General features: G+C 37.7%; 1 protein-coding gene across 1 annotated transcript in view; it reads left to right on the top strand.

The window, feature by feature from the left end:
* Nucleotides 1-11754, top strand: part of LOC124777507 (protein tramtrack, alpha isoform-like) — a 156869-nt gene extending 145115 nt beyond the window's left edge. Inside the window, exon 5 of the mRNA XM_047252951.1 lies at nt 10890-11754. Within this exon, the coding sequence (XP_047108907.1) occupies nt 10890-11380 (491 nt within the window). The 3' untranslated portion in view covers nt 11381-11754. The remainder of the gene's footprint in view (nt 1-10889) is intronic.
* Nucleotides 11755-16383: the final 4629 nt, after the last annotated feature.

Raw genomic sequence — 16383 nt, 5'->3', positions numbered from 1 at the left:
GGTAAAATAATGAATGTTCAGTTGGCAACATACCTGGGAGCTTGGAGAATGGGTGAATGGACGAGAAGCAATATAAAGTTTGCTAAGTGGGGTATGATGTTGTGGGAGACACCTGTGTGGCTGCACCATTTTTGAAGTACAGTGCGCACCTTTGATAACGTGCCTGGCAATAAGACATTGTGAGTCTGCTCCAAACAGTAAAGTCACTGATGTGCCTGTAAAACCAAGCGCTCACAGTAAGGGTGGAAAGAGAAGTAGGTGATGTTCAACAATTTTTTTGTGGTGATCAACACCACACAAGATGACTGAAGAAAAGAGATGTAAAGAATAAACTGGTACAGACAAAGAAAATGTTCAACAGTCCTGCAGATGACCAATATTGATTTAAAATTGGAACTGAGCACAAACAGGGAAAAAGTAGATGAAAAGAGCTTCTCTGGTACCCAGCCTCTCCCTGCACTCCTCCCCTCCAAACACATATTTTGCAATTTTTTTTCCTTCTAGCTCTTTCGTTCAGTTTTTTGTAGATTTGTCCGAGTCTGCCTTCATTCTTTCCCACTGTTCTGTCTTCTTCTCTGTTCTGTTCCCTGTCTTTCCTACCCTTGCAATCAGAAGTCAATCTGCCGTTTTCTCCTCCTCTGTCTTAAGATTTTAAAAACACATGTGTAGTTAGGATTTCATTGTTGAATTCTTTCTTGTCCTGCCCTGTAGTTTCTCTTTTGACCTGATATCTATTGTAACTTCACACTTTATCATTCAAAGCTCACTTTCCTTGCGAGCCTTTCTAATTTCTCTTTTCTTGTGAAGACCGCTACAGATCTGAAACAAGTAGATACATCAGCTTTTGTATGTATTTACCAATATGCCAGTAGTTGGTGGGTGGGTGTGTGTGGGGGGGGGGGGGGGGGGCAGATAAAAATACACAATTGCACACATTAATCGTAGTCACTCTTCCAGTAGTGTGCGGTGTGTTTAAAGTAAAATTTCATTTCGGCATCATCGTTTCCTAAGAAGCATGGAATTACATAATGTTTTGGCTAACAGTGCATGTGTGCAAATATACACTAAGTGATCAAAAGTATCCGGACACCTGGCTGAAAATGACTTACAAGTTCGTGATGCCCTCCATCGGTAATGCTGGATTTCAGTGTGGTCTTTGCCCACCCTTAGTCATGATGACAGCTTCCCCTCTCGCAGGCACACATTCAATCAAGTGCTGGAAGGTTTATTGGGAATGGCAGCCCATTCTTCTTGGAATCTTGCACTGAGGAGAGGTATTGATGTCAGTCGGTGAGGCCCGGTTCGAAATTGGCATTCCAAAGCATCCCAAAGGTGTTCTACAGGATTCAGGTCAGGACTGTGCAGGCCAGTCCATTACAGGGATGTTGTTGTCATGTAACCACTCCACCACAGGCTGTGGGCTGTGCATTATAAACAGGTGCTCAGTCATATTGAAAGATGCAGTCACCATCCCTGAATTGCTCTTCAACAGTGGTAAGCAAGAAGATGCTTAAAACATCATTGTAGGCCTGTGCTGTGATAGTGCCACACAAAACAACAAGGGGTGCAAGCCCCCTCTATGAAAACCACGACCACACCATAACACCACTGCCTCCGGATTTTACTGTTGGCACTACACATGCTGGCAGATGACGTTCACAGGGCATTCACCATACCCACACCGTGCCATCGGATCACTACATCGTGTACCATGATTCATCACTCCACACAACGTTTTTCCACGCGTTTTTCCACTATTCAGTTATCCAATGTTTACGCTCCTTACACCAAGCAAGGCGTCATTTGGCATCTACCGGCGTGAAGTGTGGCTTATGAGCAGCCGGTTGACAATGAAATCCAAGTTTTCTCACCTCTCACCTAACTGTCAGTAGTACTTGTTGTGGATCCTGATTCAGTTTGGAATTCCTGTGATAGTCTGGACAGATGAGGCCGACATGTACGCTTTTCTGCTGTACGTGTCCCCTCGTGTTTCCACATCACTATCACATCAGAAACAGTGGACCTAGGGATGTTCAGGAGTGTGGAAATCTCACATGCTGATGTATGATACAAATGACACCCAATCACCTGACCACGTTTGAAGTCTGTGAGTTTCGCGTAACGCCTTATATTGCTCTCTCATGATGTCTAATGACTACTGAGGTTGCTGATATGGAGTACCGGGCAGTAGGTGGAAGCACAATGCACCTAATATGAAAAACGTACGTTTTTGCGGGTGTTCGGATACTTTTGATCCCTTAGTGTACCTCAGAAGCACAATACCCTATTTACCCAACTGTAAGATAAGGTTTTTTCCCAGATTTAGTTTTAATAATTTGTAAACGTTGAGGTCTAATAGTTAGACGAAAGTGGCCAATCACTGGTATGAATGTGGGCAGCAGATTTCAGTGTGCTGCCAGCCAAGGGAATACGGAGCGTGGATCTTGGCTTTTTATGAACATATACCACATTTAACTAGCAGTTCACCTTAATCCATTTTTAGTCAGAATTGAATTGACTTGACTTTAAAATCAAACAAATACTTAGCAGTAGTATACATTTCTACAAGAGGCAAGTTAATACTAACAAACGCTGGCCGAAGTGGCTGAGCGCGGTTAAAGGCGCTGCAGTCTGGAATCGCAAGACCGCTACGGTCGCAGGTTCGAATCCTGCCTCGGGCATGGATGTTTGTGATGTCCTTAGGTTAGTTAGGTTTAACTAGTTCTAGGGGACTAATGACCTCAGCAGTTGAGTCCCATAGTGCTCAGAGCCATTTTTTGAATACTAACAAACACTACACTTTGAACACGACACAAAATATGAAACATAAGCGTCAACAATGCTGCTAAAGCTGCTACTGTTCTGCAGCACTGTTGATTTTCAGGGTTGGCAATAATGTTAATCTGAAATGGTAAGGTTTCTGCCGATTCATCTGTAAGGGGTCAAGAAAAATTGTATTGTTTTTGGGCCATTGTATATTATTGTCATTCAGTTTTTAATATTGTCAGCACAGCATGAACTGTAAATTATAGCAATCAACAATGGATACAAATTACAGCCATGTCTCTGTTACGAAACATGGTTCACAATAGGTTCAGACAGACAGTCGTGATTCTTGAAGTGGAGACCACAAATAACTGCAACAGGAAGAAAATTTGGTGTAACAGAAGTTAATGTTCATAGGTGGTGTCAGATAAAGAATAAATTAAAGAACATTAGCTCTATACACCAAATGTTCAGGGGACTGAAGCAGGAAATGTTTCTGAAAGTGGGGTCAGCAGGTTGTTTTGTACGTCCAGGAGAAACACAGTGAAGGCTTCCTGATTACTTGAAATATCCAAATGAAGGCACTCGAGGTAAAGAGAAACTTTCCCTCTGTGTGCATCATGGAATTCAAAACATTGTGTGAGGATGATGATGAGAGTGGGGCTTCTGTTAACAAGCAGAGCACCACTTTCTCAACCTCTTCCTTTAGTGCTTGATGAAAAAAACTGGCATATCAGCATCATACCAGTAACCCACCAATTTTTTAAGGAATAGAACTCCCTTTTTTATGATGTCATATCTATGAACTATGCATTATATAATGATATAATTTTTGAAATACATTCAGTGGTATGTGTGGATACTGTCTGGAAAATATAAAGACGTAAATTAAAACATCATGCCTGATGCTGAATTTCTACCACATTAACAGTGAAAATGTAGTAAGTGTTAAACTTTTTACCTTTCATTATTTTATCGGTGGTATTAGTGAGAAAAAGTTTTGAAATGCTTGAAATTATGTGTAAACTTTGTTCGAAGTCACTAAGTGTTCTCATTCTCAAATACCGGATGAATATAGTTTGGTTATATAGCCCTGCTTCAGGACATAACATTGTTTCTAACTTCTAACTTTAATATCTGCCTTATTAAGCTTTAATGTGAGGTTACACCTCTAAAGAAGGAGATTGACAGTGTTTTAAATTTTTAAATTCAGTCAGTAATTATATGAAATACTGAATATCAAATTTGTGTTGCCGCTGGAAACTGTTGCTTAGGCAACCTGCATTTGGGTTTGGATAACAGTAGCTGTTTAGTAGTAAGCATAATCAAAGGAAGTGACGCAACTGTTTAGTAAGCCATAACAGCAACACTGACCCAGATGAATGTTTAGTTTGATGTTGTTGTTGTTGTTGTGGTCTTCAGTCCTGAGACTGGTTTGATGCAGCTCTCCATGCTACTCTATCCTGTGCAAGCCTTTTCATCTCCCAGTACCTACTGCAACCTACATCCTTCTGAATCTGCTTAGTGTATTCATCTCTTGGTCTCCCTCTACGATTTTTACCCTCCACGCTGCCCTCCAATACTAAATTGGTGATCCCTTGATGCCTCAGAACATGTCCTACCAACCAATCCCTTCTTCTGGTCAAGTTGTGCCACAAACTTCTCTTCTCCCCAATCCTATTCAATACTTCCTCATTAGTTATGTGATCTACCCATCTGATCTTCAGCATTCTTCTGTAGCACCACATTTCAAAAGCTTCTATTCTCTTCTTGTCCAAACTATTTATCGTCCATGTTTCACTTCCATACATGGCTACACTCCATACGAATACTTTCAGAAATGACTTCCTGACACTTAAATCAATACTGGATGTTAACAAATTTCTCTTCTTCAGAAACGCTTTCCTTGCCATTGCCAGCCTACATTTCATATCCTCTCTACTTCGACCATCATCAGTTATTTTGCTCCCCAAATAGCAAAACTCCTTTACTACTTTAAGTGCCTCATTTCCTAATCTAATTCCCTCAGCATCACCCGACTTAATTAGACTACATTCCATTATCCTTGTTTTGCTTTTGTTGATGTTCATCTTATATCCTCCTTTCAAGACACTGTCCATTCCATTCAACTGCTCTTCCAAGTCCTTTGCTGTCTCTGACAGAATTACAATGTCATCGGCGAACCTCAAAGTTTTTATTTCTTCTCCATGAATTTTAATACCTACTCCGAATTTTTCTTTTGTTTCCTTTACTGCTTGCTCAATATACAGATTGAACAACATCGGGGACAGGCTACAACCCTGTCTTACTCCCTTCCCAACCACTGCTTCCCTTTCATGTCCCTCGACTCTTATAACTGCCATCTGGTTTCTGTACAAATTGTAAATAGCCTTTCGCTCCCTGTATTTTACCCCTGCCACCTTTAGAATTTGAAAGAGAGTATTCCAGTCAACATTTTCAAAAGCTTTCTCTAAGTCTACAAATGCTAGAAACGTAGGTTTGCCTTTCCTTAATCTTTCTTCTAAGATAAGTCGTAAGGTCAGTATTGCCTCACGTGTTCCAGTGTTTCTACGGAATCCAAACTGATCTTCCCCGAGGTTGGCTTCTACTAGTTTTTCCATTCGTCTGTAAAGAATTCGTGTTAGTATTTTGCAGCTGTGACTTATTAAGCTGATAGTTCGGTAATTTTCACATCTGTCAACACCTGCTTTCTTTGGGATTGGAATTATTATATTCTTCTTGAAGTCTGAGGGTATTTCGCCTGTTTCATACAACTTGCTCACCAGATGGTAGAGTTTTGTCAGGACTGGCTCTCCCACGGCCGTCAGTAGTTCCAATGGAATATTGTCTACTCCGGGGGCCTTGTTTCGACTCAGGTCTTTCAGTGCTCTGTCAAACTCTTCACGCAGTATCGTATCTCCAATTTCATCTTCATCTACATCCTTTTCCATTTCCATAATATTGTCCTCAAGTACATCGCCCTTGTATAGACCCTCTATATACTCCTTCCACCTTTCTGCTTTCCCTTCTTAGAACTGGGTTTCCATCTGAACTCTTGATATTCATACAAGTCGTTCTCTTATCTCCAAAGGTCTCTTTAATTTGCCTGTAGGCGGTATCTATCTTACCCCTAGTGAGATAGGCCTCTACATCCTTACATTTGTCCTCTAGCCATCCCTGCTTAGCCATTTTGCACTTCCTGTCGATCTCATTTTTGAGACGTTTGTATTCCTTTTTGCCTGTTTCACTTACTGCATTTTTATATTTTCTCCTTTCATCAATTAAATTCAATATTTCTTCTGTTACCCGAGGATTTCTACTAGCCCTCGTCTTTATACCTACTTGATCCTCTGCTGCCTTCACTACTTCATCCCTCAAAGCTACCCATTCTTCTTCTACTGTATTTATTTCCCCCATTCCTGTCAGTTGCTCCCTTATGCTCTCCCTGAATCTCTGTACAACCTCTGGTTCTTTTAGTTTATCCAGGCCCCATCTCCTTAAATTCCCACCTTTTTGCAGTTTCTTCAGTTTTAATCTACAGGTCATAACCAATAGATTGTGGTCAGAGTCCACATCTGCCCCTGGAAATGTCTTACAATTTAAAACCTGGTTCCTAAATCTCTGTCTTACCATTATATAATCTATCTGATATCTTTTAGTATCTCCAGGGTTCTTCCATGTATACAACCTTCTTTCATGATTCTTAAACCAAGTGTTAGTTATGATTATGTTGTGCTCTGTGCAAAATTCTACCAGGCGGCTTCCTCTTTCATTTCTGTCCCCCAATCCATATTCACCTACTATGTTTCCTTCTCTCCCTTTTCCTACACTCGAATTCCAGTCACCCATGACTATTAAATTTTCGTCTCCCTTCACAGTCTGAATAATTTCTTTTATTTGATCATACATTTCTTCAATTTCTTCTTCATCTGCAGAGCTAGTTGGCATCTAAACTTGTACTACTGTAGTAGGTGTGGGCTCCGTATCTATCTTGGCCACAATAATGCGTTCACTATGCTGTTTGTAGTAGCTTACCCGCATTCCTATTTTCCTGTTCATTATTAAACCTACTCCTGCATTACCCCTATTTGATTTTGTGTTTATAACCCTGTAGTTTAGTTTGATATGTCATCAAATATTACTGTCAACATGAAGGGTGTTAAAGAGTCCCTATAAGGAATTCTAAATAACAGTAATGCTAAGTACACTAGCAGATGTAAGGAAGCACCCCCCCCCTTTTCCCTCCCCCCCATTTGTGTTACTTCATAGGAAAACGATATCAAAAGAAAAACTGCCTCCAATACTTATCTTTAGATGCCAAGAGAAGTGATAGACGGGAGATTGGTTAAAAGTTGTTTGGGACAGAATACTATGTTCTTTGTTTGACAGAAAGAAAGATGTTGGTGCTGGATTCTTTCAGGGGCACCTCATCTAGGTAGTTAAGCCTTTGACTGTAGAGAACAGCACAGACCTGCTTATAATTCCTGGTGGCATGACCTTACAACTTTAAGTAATGAAAGTTAGTGTGAACAGACTTTTTAAAGCAGGAAAGTTACAGAAACTCTCAGTATCCAAGCTGGCCCAGTGAATACTTACTGCCTGCAGCAGAACGTCATTTGATTCTGTAAAAAGAGGGGTGGTCTTATAATTCAATAAATACTTTAGTCGTGAAGATGAATCTTCTTCTCTGCAGCAGTGTGTATACTGAAACTTCCTAATGAATTAAATCTATGTCAAGTTGGAAAAGTAGGGTAAAGTATCTGTCAGATCGAAGCTGTTTACAGGGATTGTGAGGTTTCAGCTGAGTAGATCATTCAATAACAGCATAACCTGCAAGTCCCTGTACAGTACACATTTTTAATTTGTCATGTAGTTTCATTGTTGACTTTCTCTCTCAAGTTCCTCATCTGTTAAATGATCATTCCCCAGTGCTTCACATTTTTCACTGGCATGACCCTGCCTTTGGTTAGGTTTGCTATTATACTTTGTTATCAGTGGTAGAAACAGTTTGAGTTTTACCCTTGATGTCTGCGGTATACCAAGCACTCTCTTCCTCCCTCTCTCCCAACCCCTCTCCCCATAACTCCTCATCCTTTTCCTCCAAGTTAGCTAAGAAACATTTTATTTTCCGTGTGTTCCAAGAAAGCCCGCAAGATGGTAACTAGTAGTCCTTCATGACAGTGAAGTACTAGGTGGCACTATAAAGGTGATAATCTGCTGTAACTCTGCCTCCACAGCGGTCATGACTAAGCGAGACAGCAGACATATTTCAAGAAGTTTTTTTATTTTAATATTGCTTTGCCACAAGCTTCAAAATATTTTCCACACTCGACTGAGTAAGTGTGTAATGGGAAAGTTTCTGTACTAGACTGCATAGAAGCTCTCATTCTATACAGACACAAGTAATCTGAGCTCACCAAGACCTGTATTAAAGGAAAAATCCACTCAAGAAAACCATAACATTATGAAAAAGTATTGCTGGCCAGTACTGAGCCTTCAGGAAATGAAATATTTAGTTCTGCTGATAGGCAAATATAAAAGTACACATCACCATTAAAGCTTTTAGGCTTATTAGTTCCTCCCTTGGAAAGGAGAGAGGGATTGGTTGGGAAGGTAAGAAAGAGAGGGCTGTTTGTTTGTAAAAATGGTAGCAGAATCAGGGATTGTTGAATAAAAAAATAATTAAATAAAAGGAGAAATTAGTGTATACTGATGTTCAAGGAAAAAGCAAGTACTTAGAGAGAGAATTCAAATTGCTCTGCAGTGAAGCAAGCTTCATTATGCCTCTCAAGTTTTTTTCTAGTGTTCGTTCTTCACGGCAGTGGAGTGGCTCCTTAAATGATTTTTGTCAATGGTCTTGGGCTTTATTGATTGCTAGTCTATTAATTTACCTGTATGCTACGGGGTGTACATAAAGTCCGGGAACACTTTCAATTATTTATTGCATAAGAACTCAACATTGTACAGATGTCATACATATTGCATTTTGAAGAGAAACTCTGAAAGTATTTTTTTAACAAACATTCAATATGCGAACCATGAGTGACCTGGCAGACGTCAGTATGGTAATTAAATTCTTGCCATACCCGTCTCTGCATGGCATCGTAGACTGTGGCAGTTGCTTCCCTTATTCTCTTCCGGAGCTCTGCTGCATCACGTGGTAGAGGTGGTACACACAACAGGTCTTTAATGTGTCCCCACAGAAAAAAGTCACACGGAGTGAGATCTGGTGATTGGGGAGGCTGTGTCATAAAACAGCTGTCCCCTTCTGTAGCACAGCTGATCTGTCGATGCAGCAGCTCCGTGTTCAGGTACCCACAAACTTCACAATGAAAATGGGGTGGAGCCCCATCCTGCTGAAAGATGAACGGAGAGTCTCATTGCATCTGAGACGTCAGTCATTGCTGCAACATGTCCAAGTAGGAATATCCGGCTCCCAGCGAAGAAGAATGGCCTGTACAGTTTTTGACATGACAAGACACAAAAAACATTTACCTTTGGGGAATCACGCTCAAATTCAATGCATTCATATGGATGCTTTGTACCCCAGATTCGACAATTATGCCTGTTCACTTTCCCATTAGTGTGAAAAGTGGCTTCGTCGCTAAAAATTAAGCGATCAACAATGCCATCACCATCCTCATTCAATTGTTGCAACTGCAAACAAAACACGCTTGTATTTGTCGTCGTCATTGAGCATCTGCACTAGCTCCAATTTGAATGGTTTCATAGCCAGCTTCTGTCGCAGCACGTTCCACACTGTCATTGGAGCCATTTCAAGTTCACGGGATGCACAACGCACCAATTTCTTAAGACTCCTTATGAATGTCTCTCGCACATTCTCCATATTCAGTTCACTCACACTGGGCCGTCCGCTTCTCTTCGTTGGGCACAAGCAACCCGTCATAACGAATTTGTTGTACCAGTGGTAAATGACCTGTCTTGTTGGTGGCTTCTTTTCTGTACTTGGTGGCTTCTTATCATACTTGGTTCTAAACATCTGTTGAACAGCTGTAGCACACTTGTTTTTGTCGAACTCCAACACACAGAAAGCTCGCCCAGCTCCTGCACTCGCCATTTTTGCGACTAGCGCTGACTATCAGCAAATTACCAAACTACGCTGTGGCGGTACACATGAAGAAAAGAAAAAAGAAAAAGAAAGAAAAGACTTTCAGGGTTTCTCTTCATAATGACATATGTACGACATCTGTACAGTGTTTGGTTCTTGTGCAATAAATAATTGAAAGTGTTCCCGGACTTTATGTACACCCTGTACTTCTGTTCTTGGATTTGACACAAATTCATTCCAGATCATTTTTAAATGGTATCAGCAGTAATGCAATTAGAATATATGATACTGTAGTACTGATACAGCCAATGGCTGAACATAGGCAATCCCACAGGACCAAATAACTACATGTTAGTATTGCCACGTAATCCTTTGCTACTTTCTCTAATAAAATGAATGGTGCAACGGTTTATCTCAAAGCCACAACAAAATTAAGGAACCATTGCCATTTTAACATTATGGTGTTTTTATACTTCAGTTTTCAGGCATGATTAAAGATCAGATATTTAAGAGAATTCTATTCTTTTGAACCCATGCTGTTATGAGTATTTCAAAGTCAACCATTCCTGTTGTAGCAAATTGTTATTTTTCAAAATTTAGAATTTTGCTGTACACAACAGGTATTACATGCAGAATTTAGCGTTATTGAGCATCAGTTTGAGGGATTAATACCAAATGCATAGTGGTTACAATTTTTGCAAAATTAAATACGTAAGAATAAAGCTGCAATGTAACATCACATTTGTATTTCGTGTTAAGGATTTGAAGAGAACAGAATACTTGCATGAAACTTAACTAAATGTTACATTTTGTTTTACTGATGTTATTATGTATATAAATTGCTGGCATGCTGTTCAATAACATTTAATTTTCAGATGTATTATGCATTGTCTGTTGCTTAGAATATGCTACTCAGTGATGTAAAGAATGCATAATTAAGTAATACGTAGATTAAGCTTGAATATCATCTGCATGAAATTTATTTTTCTGTTTGCTTTGTCTCCAAACTTTTAGGCATGCCGGAATATTTATTAACACAGTGTGTTGCTCACAGATCCACTGCTGACACCAAAGCTTGAGCGGCCACAGAGCAGGGAAGATGGATGGAGTGAGGGGCCAGAAGACAGTGCAAGCTCTCCCTCTGTACCACCAGCACCTGCGTCTGCTCCACCAGCAGCTCGGCCTCCTGTCAAACGACGAGCGCGACGTCGAGCCACTTCTGCCAGCCAAGATCCTGCAGAACAGCTTACAGAGATGAGTGTGCGAGGACTTAATTTGTTTCGATATGCATCCATCTCGGAGGGTGTTTACCAGTGTACAGAATGTGCCAAGGCTGATGTCCAGAAAACATTCAAGAACAAATATAGCTTCCAGCGACATGCCTTCTTGTATCATGAAGGCCATCAGAGAAAAGTCTTTCCATGTCCAGTATGCTCAAAAGAGTTTTCAAGGCCAGACAAAATGAAAAATCACATGAAAACTGTACATGACTGTTTCATGCCTAAAGATTGTGTATTTCCACTCGGATTCTTCTTGCCACCATAACAGATAGCATTCATAATGAGCAGATGTTAATTGTTTATTAAGACTTCAAAGTTTTGTATGTGACAGATCTTTCTAGATGTTATTACACAGTAGTGTATGTTGATTTTTTATTTGGATGTGTCATGGTATTTGTGGGAACAATTGTTTTTTCATAAGAAATTGGCAGCCTGTGTGATACACAATTCAAGAACTCTCAGTACTCAGTGCCTTGATGAAAGTGATAATTCCCAAGCCCAAATTGCACATATGCTTGAGGTTAGGTAGGGCATTTAGTTATGCGCAAAAAAAAAAAAATTGTTTTCTTTTTCATTTGTTGTGGTTGGATGTGCCCTACATATAAACGACTTTTTAATCTGTTGTAGAGAGCATTTCATTTTCCTGCCTTGAATTTATAGTCTTCTAAGACTTTCTCTCTCTTTTCATTTTTAACTTGTAAGAGTCCCAGGTTTATACATGTTGCATTAGCTGAATCTTGTAAGTAATAACTGTCAGTTTCATACTTCAAGAAAGTACATTGGCTTTATCTCACAGCTTCTAACCTAAGAAAAATTTGATTGAAAACACCAAAACCTAAATAATAATAATAATTACTATTATTATTTCTTTTAAAAAAGATGAATCCTTATGAACATTTGGTTGTTCAGCTACTGACAAATGTATTGACTTACAAGGCCTTGTTTCATCGTAACAGTTTCTTTCAGTCTGTCTTTCGTACTTGGAAACATTAATCATTATGTCTTTATTTTGTCAAGAAAACTTTCTAGTACACTCAAAGTACTGTATACGTTCTCCTGCCTTTTTTTGTGTGTTTCTATTTGTTTGCAAATAGTACTTTGAATATGTGATTCACTGATCATGCTGGTGATTTTGTCTTTGGTAAATTTTCTGCGGTAGTCAGACACACTTAAAGTTACATGTGTGAAAAATGGGGAATTTCTCTTTATAAATTAGTATTATTCTTTCTCCTTTCCATACATTTGCCAAAGGACTTTCCAGTAGTTGTGAAGTAATCTAATGACAAGTACAAATTGTGATGTAAGAATAGTGTACTTAATAGCGTAATGAAATCACATATTACAAACTTTGATATTCATTTGTTCTACGCAGTCTGATCACCTGTATCTGAACTGTTTGAAAGTGTAAAGTCAGGCTCGCTCTCTCTGTCTTTTCTATTGTCTTGTCTGTTTATCTAGGTACCAACTCCCCACCCCCTGTTCCAAAAAAAGTATTTTTGTACCAAATAACCATTTTTCACTTTGTATTGGGTGTGGCTGTTAAGATTGACAAATACCAAATTTGTCGCTATTATTTGTGGCCAATTCTTCTCCTTTAACTGTTGTCTTTTCATGGTGCTTTTGCCTTTATCACTGCCTATAAATATTTATATACATTATATATATATATACACATATATAAAATATAACTTTCATATAACATGATTTATCTACAAATTAGAGTTAAAAATTATTGTTTGTTCGTACACTGTATTTACAGTGTTGTGAAAATATAAAGAATATATTGTTGCATGTACATATCTCTAGAGATGGTTTGAAAACATAGGTGGCTAAATGGTTGCAACTGCGTCGTCTCTAATCTTTGGAGAGTAGTAGTTGCTGAATATCTGAAGACATTTCATAACTGACAATCTTGTAGAACAAATATTCAACTTTTATATTATGGATTAATGGGCAAATGATTCAGTGGTGCTGAACATATTTTGTTAGTCAGAATTATTATTGCACTCATTAGATATGCTAGTATAATTCAAAAGATCAGAAACTGAATTGAAACGTACATATTAATATTGCTTGTGTTCTCTTTTTTAAAACTCTTTGAAAAAATTTGTGCCCCATGAAGTAATGCAGAGTTTGCCTTCAAACATCAGTTTGTCTTGCATTGGCAGATTTGTTGTAGTAAAAGATTTTGCTGCTTTGTGATATGCTTTCAGTTTTTGTATCTCTGCTGTATGGTGACTGTTTCCATATTCATCATTTACTTCCCCATCACTGCTAAGAGGAGCACCTTTTCCCAGTAAGAATTTGTTAATGTATTTTTAAGTAACAATTTAAGTTTTTATATAGAATGGTGTAAGTTCAGGCGAAAAAATATTTGTTTTTAACACACATTAAATTTTACTAATGTGACGAAATCAATTTGATATTAATGAAATCTAGACAACATAAAAATATTCATTTCAAAAACTTACGTTTTGAATTTTGTATAGGAAGTGACATACATCTTTCGCTTTTGAAGTTATCACTGCTTTTTTATCAATTGAGGAACATGGTTTCTCACTATCGTGGATGGTTAGGTTTGTCATATTGTTGTTAGCACTAGGTGAGGAAATGGATGGAAAGTTGATAAGGAAGATTTCCTGTAAATAAAAAAGCATGATCTATTTTCAGTGGGGGGGAAATGATTATTCAGTCAAATGTTACACACATTTTATCATCAAAGGTACTGTGATTCAAAATTGAGAGGAGCAATGAGAAATCCACAAACATTAACTACATCTATGAAAGTATGATGACAATTATGAGAGCAAAGGTTTTTAGTAAGAAATAATTTAAAAGTGAGCCATTTCTATTGAAAACACTGAAGTGCCTTTCTGAATAGACTGTCAAGACTACATTTGCTACTTTTTAGTTGTAAGAGCATTCAGAATTTCACGTTATTAAAATCTGTTGGAAACACATTTGTACTCAATAGATGTATATTAATAATTACTGTAGACTTCTTCCATTCAATTTAGCTGTACTATTACCCTTTGGAAGTTTTCTTCTGAATTTTATGAACTTAGTGTTTCTGTCTTCAGTCGCTGTTGAGTCATGCTTTCCATTTTATTGCTTTGCTACTCTAACTCATATTTCCTTTATTTTCATCACTATTATATGTGCTTTCTTACTTCATGTTTATACTTCCTATACTGTTATATTCACATGCTAACTTCGCCATCCGTATAACTTAGATTTTTTGTTGTTTTGAAGAAAGTGTCATCATATAGCTTCAACAACATTGAAAGTCTCTTTTTGTACTTTATTCACTAGTGGATATCCAAGTTTTAAAACCAAAAGAAACAATGATTCTGTTCAGGGAAGAGCTCACCCTTACTCCACTGTTCTTTTAAATCTTGTTGCTGTTCACTTTCTTCTCACTAGTTGTGTTGCGGAATGAAGCTGATAATCTCCATGAAGCAAGAAATTATATCATATGTTGCCTATCCCTGTTCTAAAATTTTTAATCGTTTGACTAACTTCCTCTCAAAGTAGTTTTGTTTGTGCGATGTGATAAAGCTGACTTCATTTATTTTAAACAAGCACATCTGCTGTGGTATAGTTTATTAATTGTTGGTAGAAATGTCCAAGTGTGTTAAAAACAGATGTAAATAAATGTTGTTCGAAACTTCATCATGATTTACCGAGTGCATAAGGGGACAACACACACACACACACACACACACACACACACACACACACACACACACACACCCTTGAAGACAGTTGCCATTGAATCATGTTCATCGTATTGGAAATATTTGTAAAAATTCCGGTGAATATACAGCAGTTAATGACTTAATTTTAAAATAAAAGAGTTTTAAAGTAAGAATATATAAAAGTTTATCACAGTGAACTGTAATATTATATACTTGTGAACATTTAGTTTTGTACATAGTATTGTCTCCTTCAGAAGGTGTTTAATATCTTTGTTATTTAATCAGTGTTAATTATTTCTGCATAGCAGAGTTTTTCTAAATAGATATTCTATCACATTACAGCTGGGATTAATGTATGGATTTTTTCTTTTCCCTACTTTCTTTGTTTTTGTTTCCCATGTTTTCAGTCTAAGGGAAGTTGTTTTATTTTTCAGAGGGAAAGTTTCGGTTTTATTTAGATCCCTTGAGAACACTTAATATTTTTATAGTGATATAATGTTGAAGTTTTTAGGAACTTGGAACTCTTCTTTGTTAGAAAAAATATTTATTGAAATTATCATTAAGCTTCAAGCATGCAGGAATGGAATGATGTTTCATTGGTGTTGGACTTACGTTCTTGCTTTGTTTCAGTGTACTACTTGCATATTGTACACATGGTAGAGCTTTATTCAGATTTCTTTGTGATAATATTTCCTGAAGATGATTGGGCTGTCATTGGACAAATGAATATGTATGTATTCATACATGGCTGGCACAGATTTTGTAGTTCATGTTGAGTTTAGTGCATAGCACCTCAACAATTTATATGTTTTAAATAATGTTACCATAGAATTATTGTAAAAGATTTGAAACTACAATTGACACAGAGAACCATCACATTTGTATTTATGTGTTTACTTTATAGTTTAGTAGTTAGCATGCCTCTAAGTTTGCGTGATGTAGCAGACAATTTCTATTACTATGTTATTGGAATGATCTAGGAACAGTGACCTGCAGTATCCTGTCAACATATTTTGAGTGTGGAAGCTGACAGGGTGGCATAGTGCCTATGACTTCTAAATAGCAAAATCTGTCATTGGTTGGAGTGACAGCAATTGTTTTTGTTTCTTTAGTTCCCATTCAGTACTCTATGCTAACACCAAAAAAATTAATTTGTAACTTCATTCCAACACACTGTGGCCCACTGCAATCACCATTATTATTAGTTTTTAATATTTCGTACTGTATCAGTTCATTAGTTATTTGGTTGTTTCACATAGTTGCCCAAGAGTCATATGAAAGTCACAGTGAGGCTTTTGAAAGTTTAAAGTAAAATTTTGAACAGTCTTATTATGCCCTAGTCATATTAGGTAATAGATGGAACATTCCTTGACAGTGATAAACTCAGTTCATGTCTTTAATTATACAAAAGTGAAACTTTGTTGTATGATATGGCATGAACAGCAATTAACCAGCTGTGCTTAAAGCAAAGTGTTATAAGATTTAAAATCTTGGATCTGTTAAAAGTATAAAAAAAACTAAACACACATACTGTTGTGTGATTTTATTTCTAATTGTGATAGAGTATGTA

The sequence above is a fragment of the Schistocerca piceifrons genome, chromosome 2 (assembly GCF_021461385.2).
Source record: "Schistocerca piceifrons isolate TAMUIC-IGC-003096 chromosome 2, iqSchPice1.1, whole genome shotgun sequence".
Taxonomy (NCBI): Eukaryota; Metazoa; Arthropoda; class Insecta; order Orthoptera; family Acrididae; genus Schistocerca; species Schistocerca piceifrons.
This window is presented reverse-complemented; position numbering and strand designations above follow the sequence as displayed.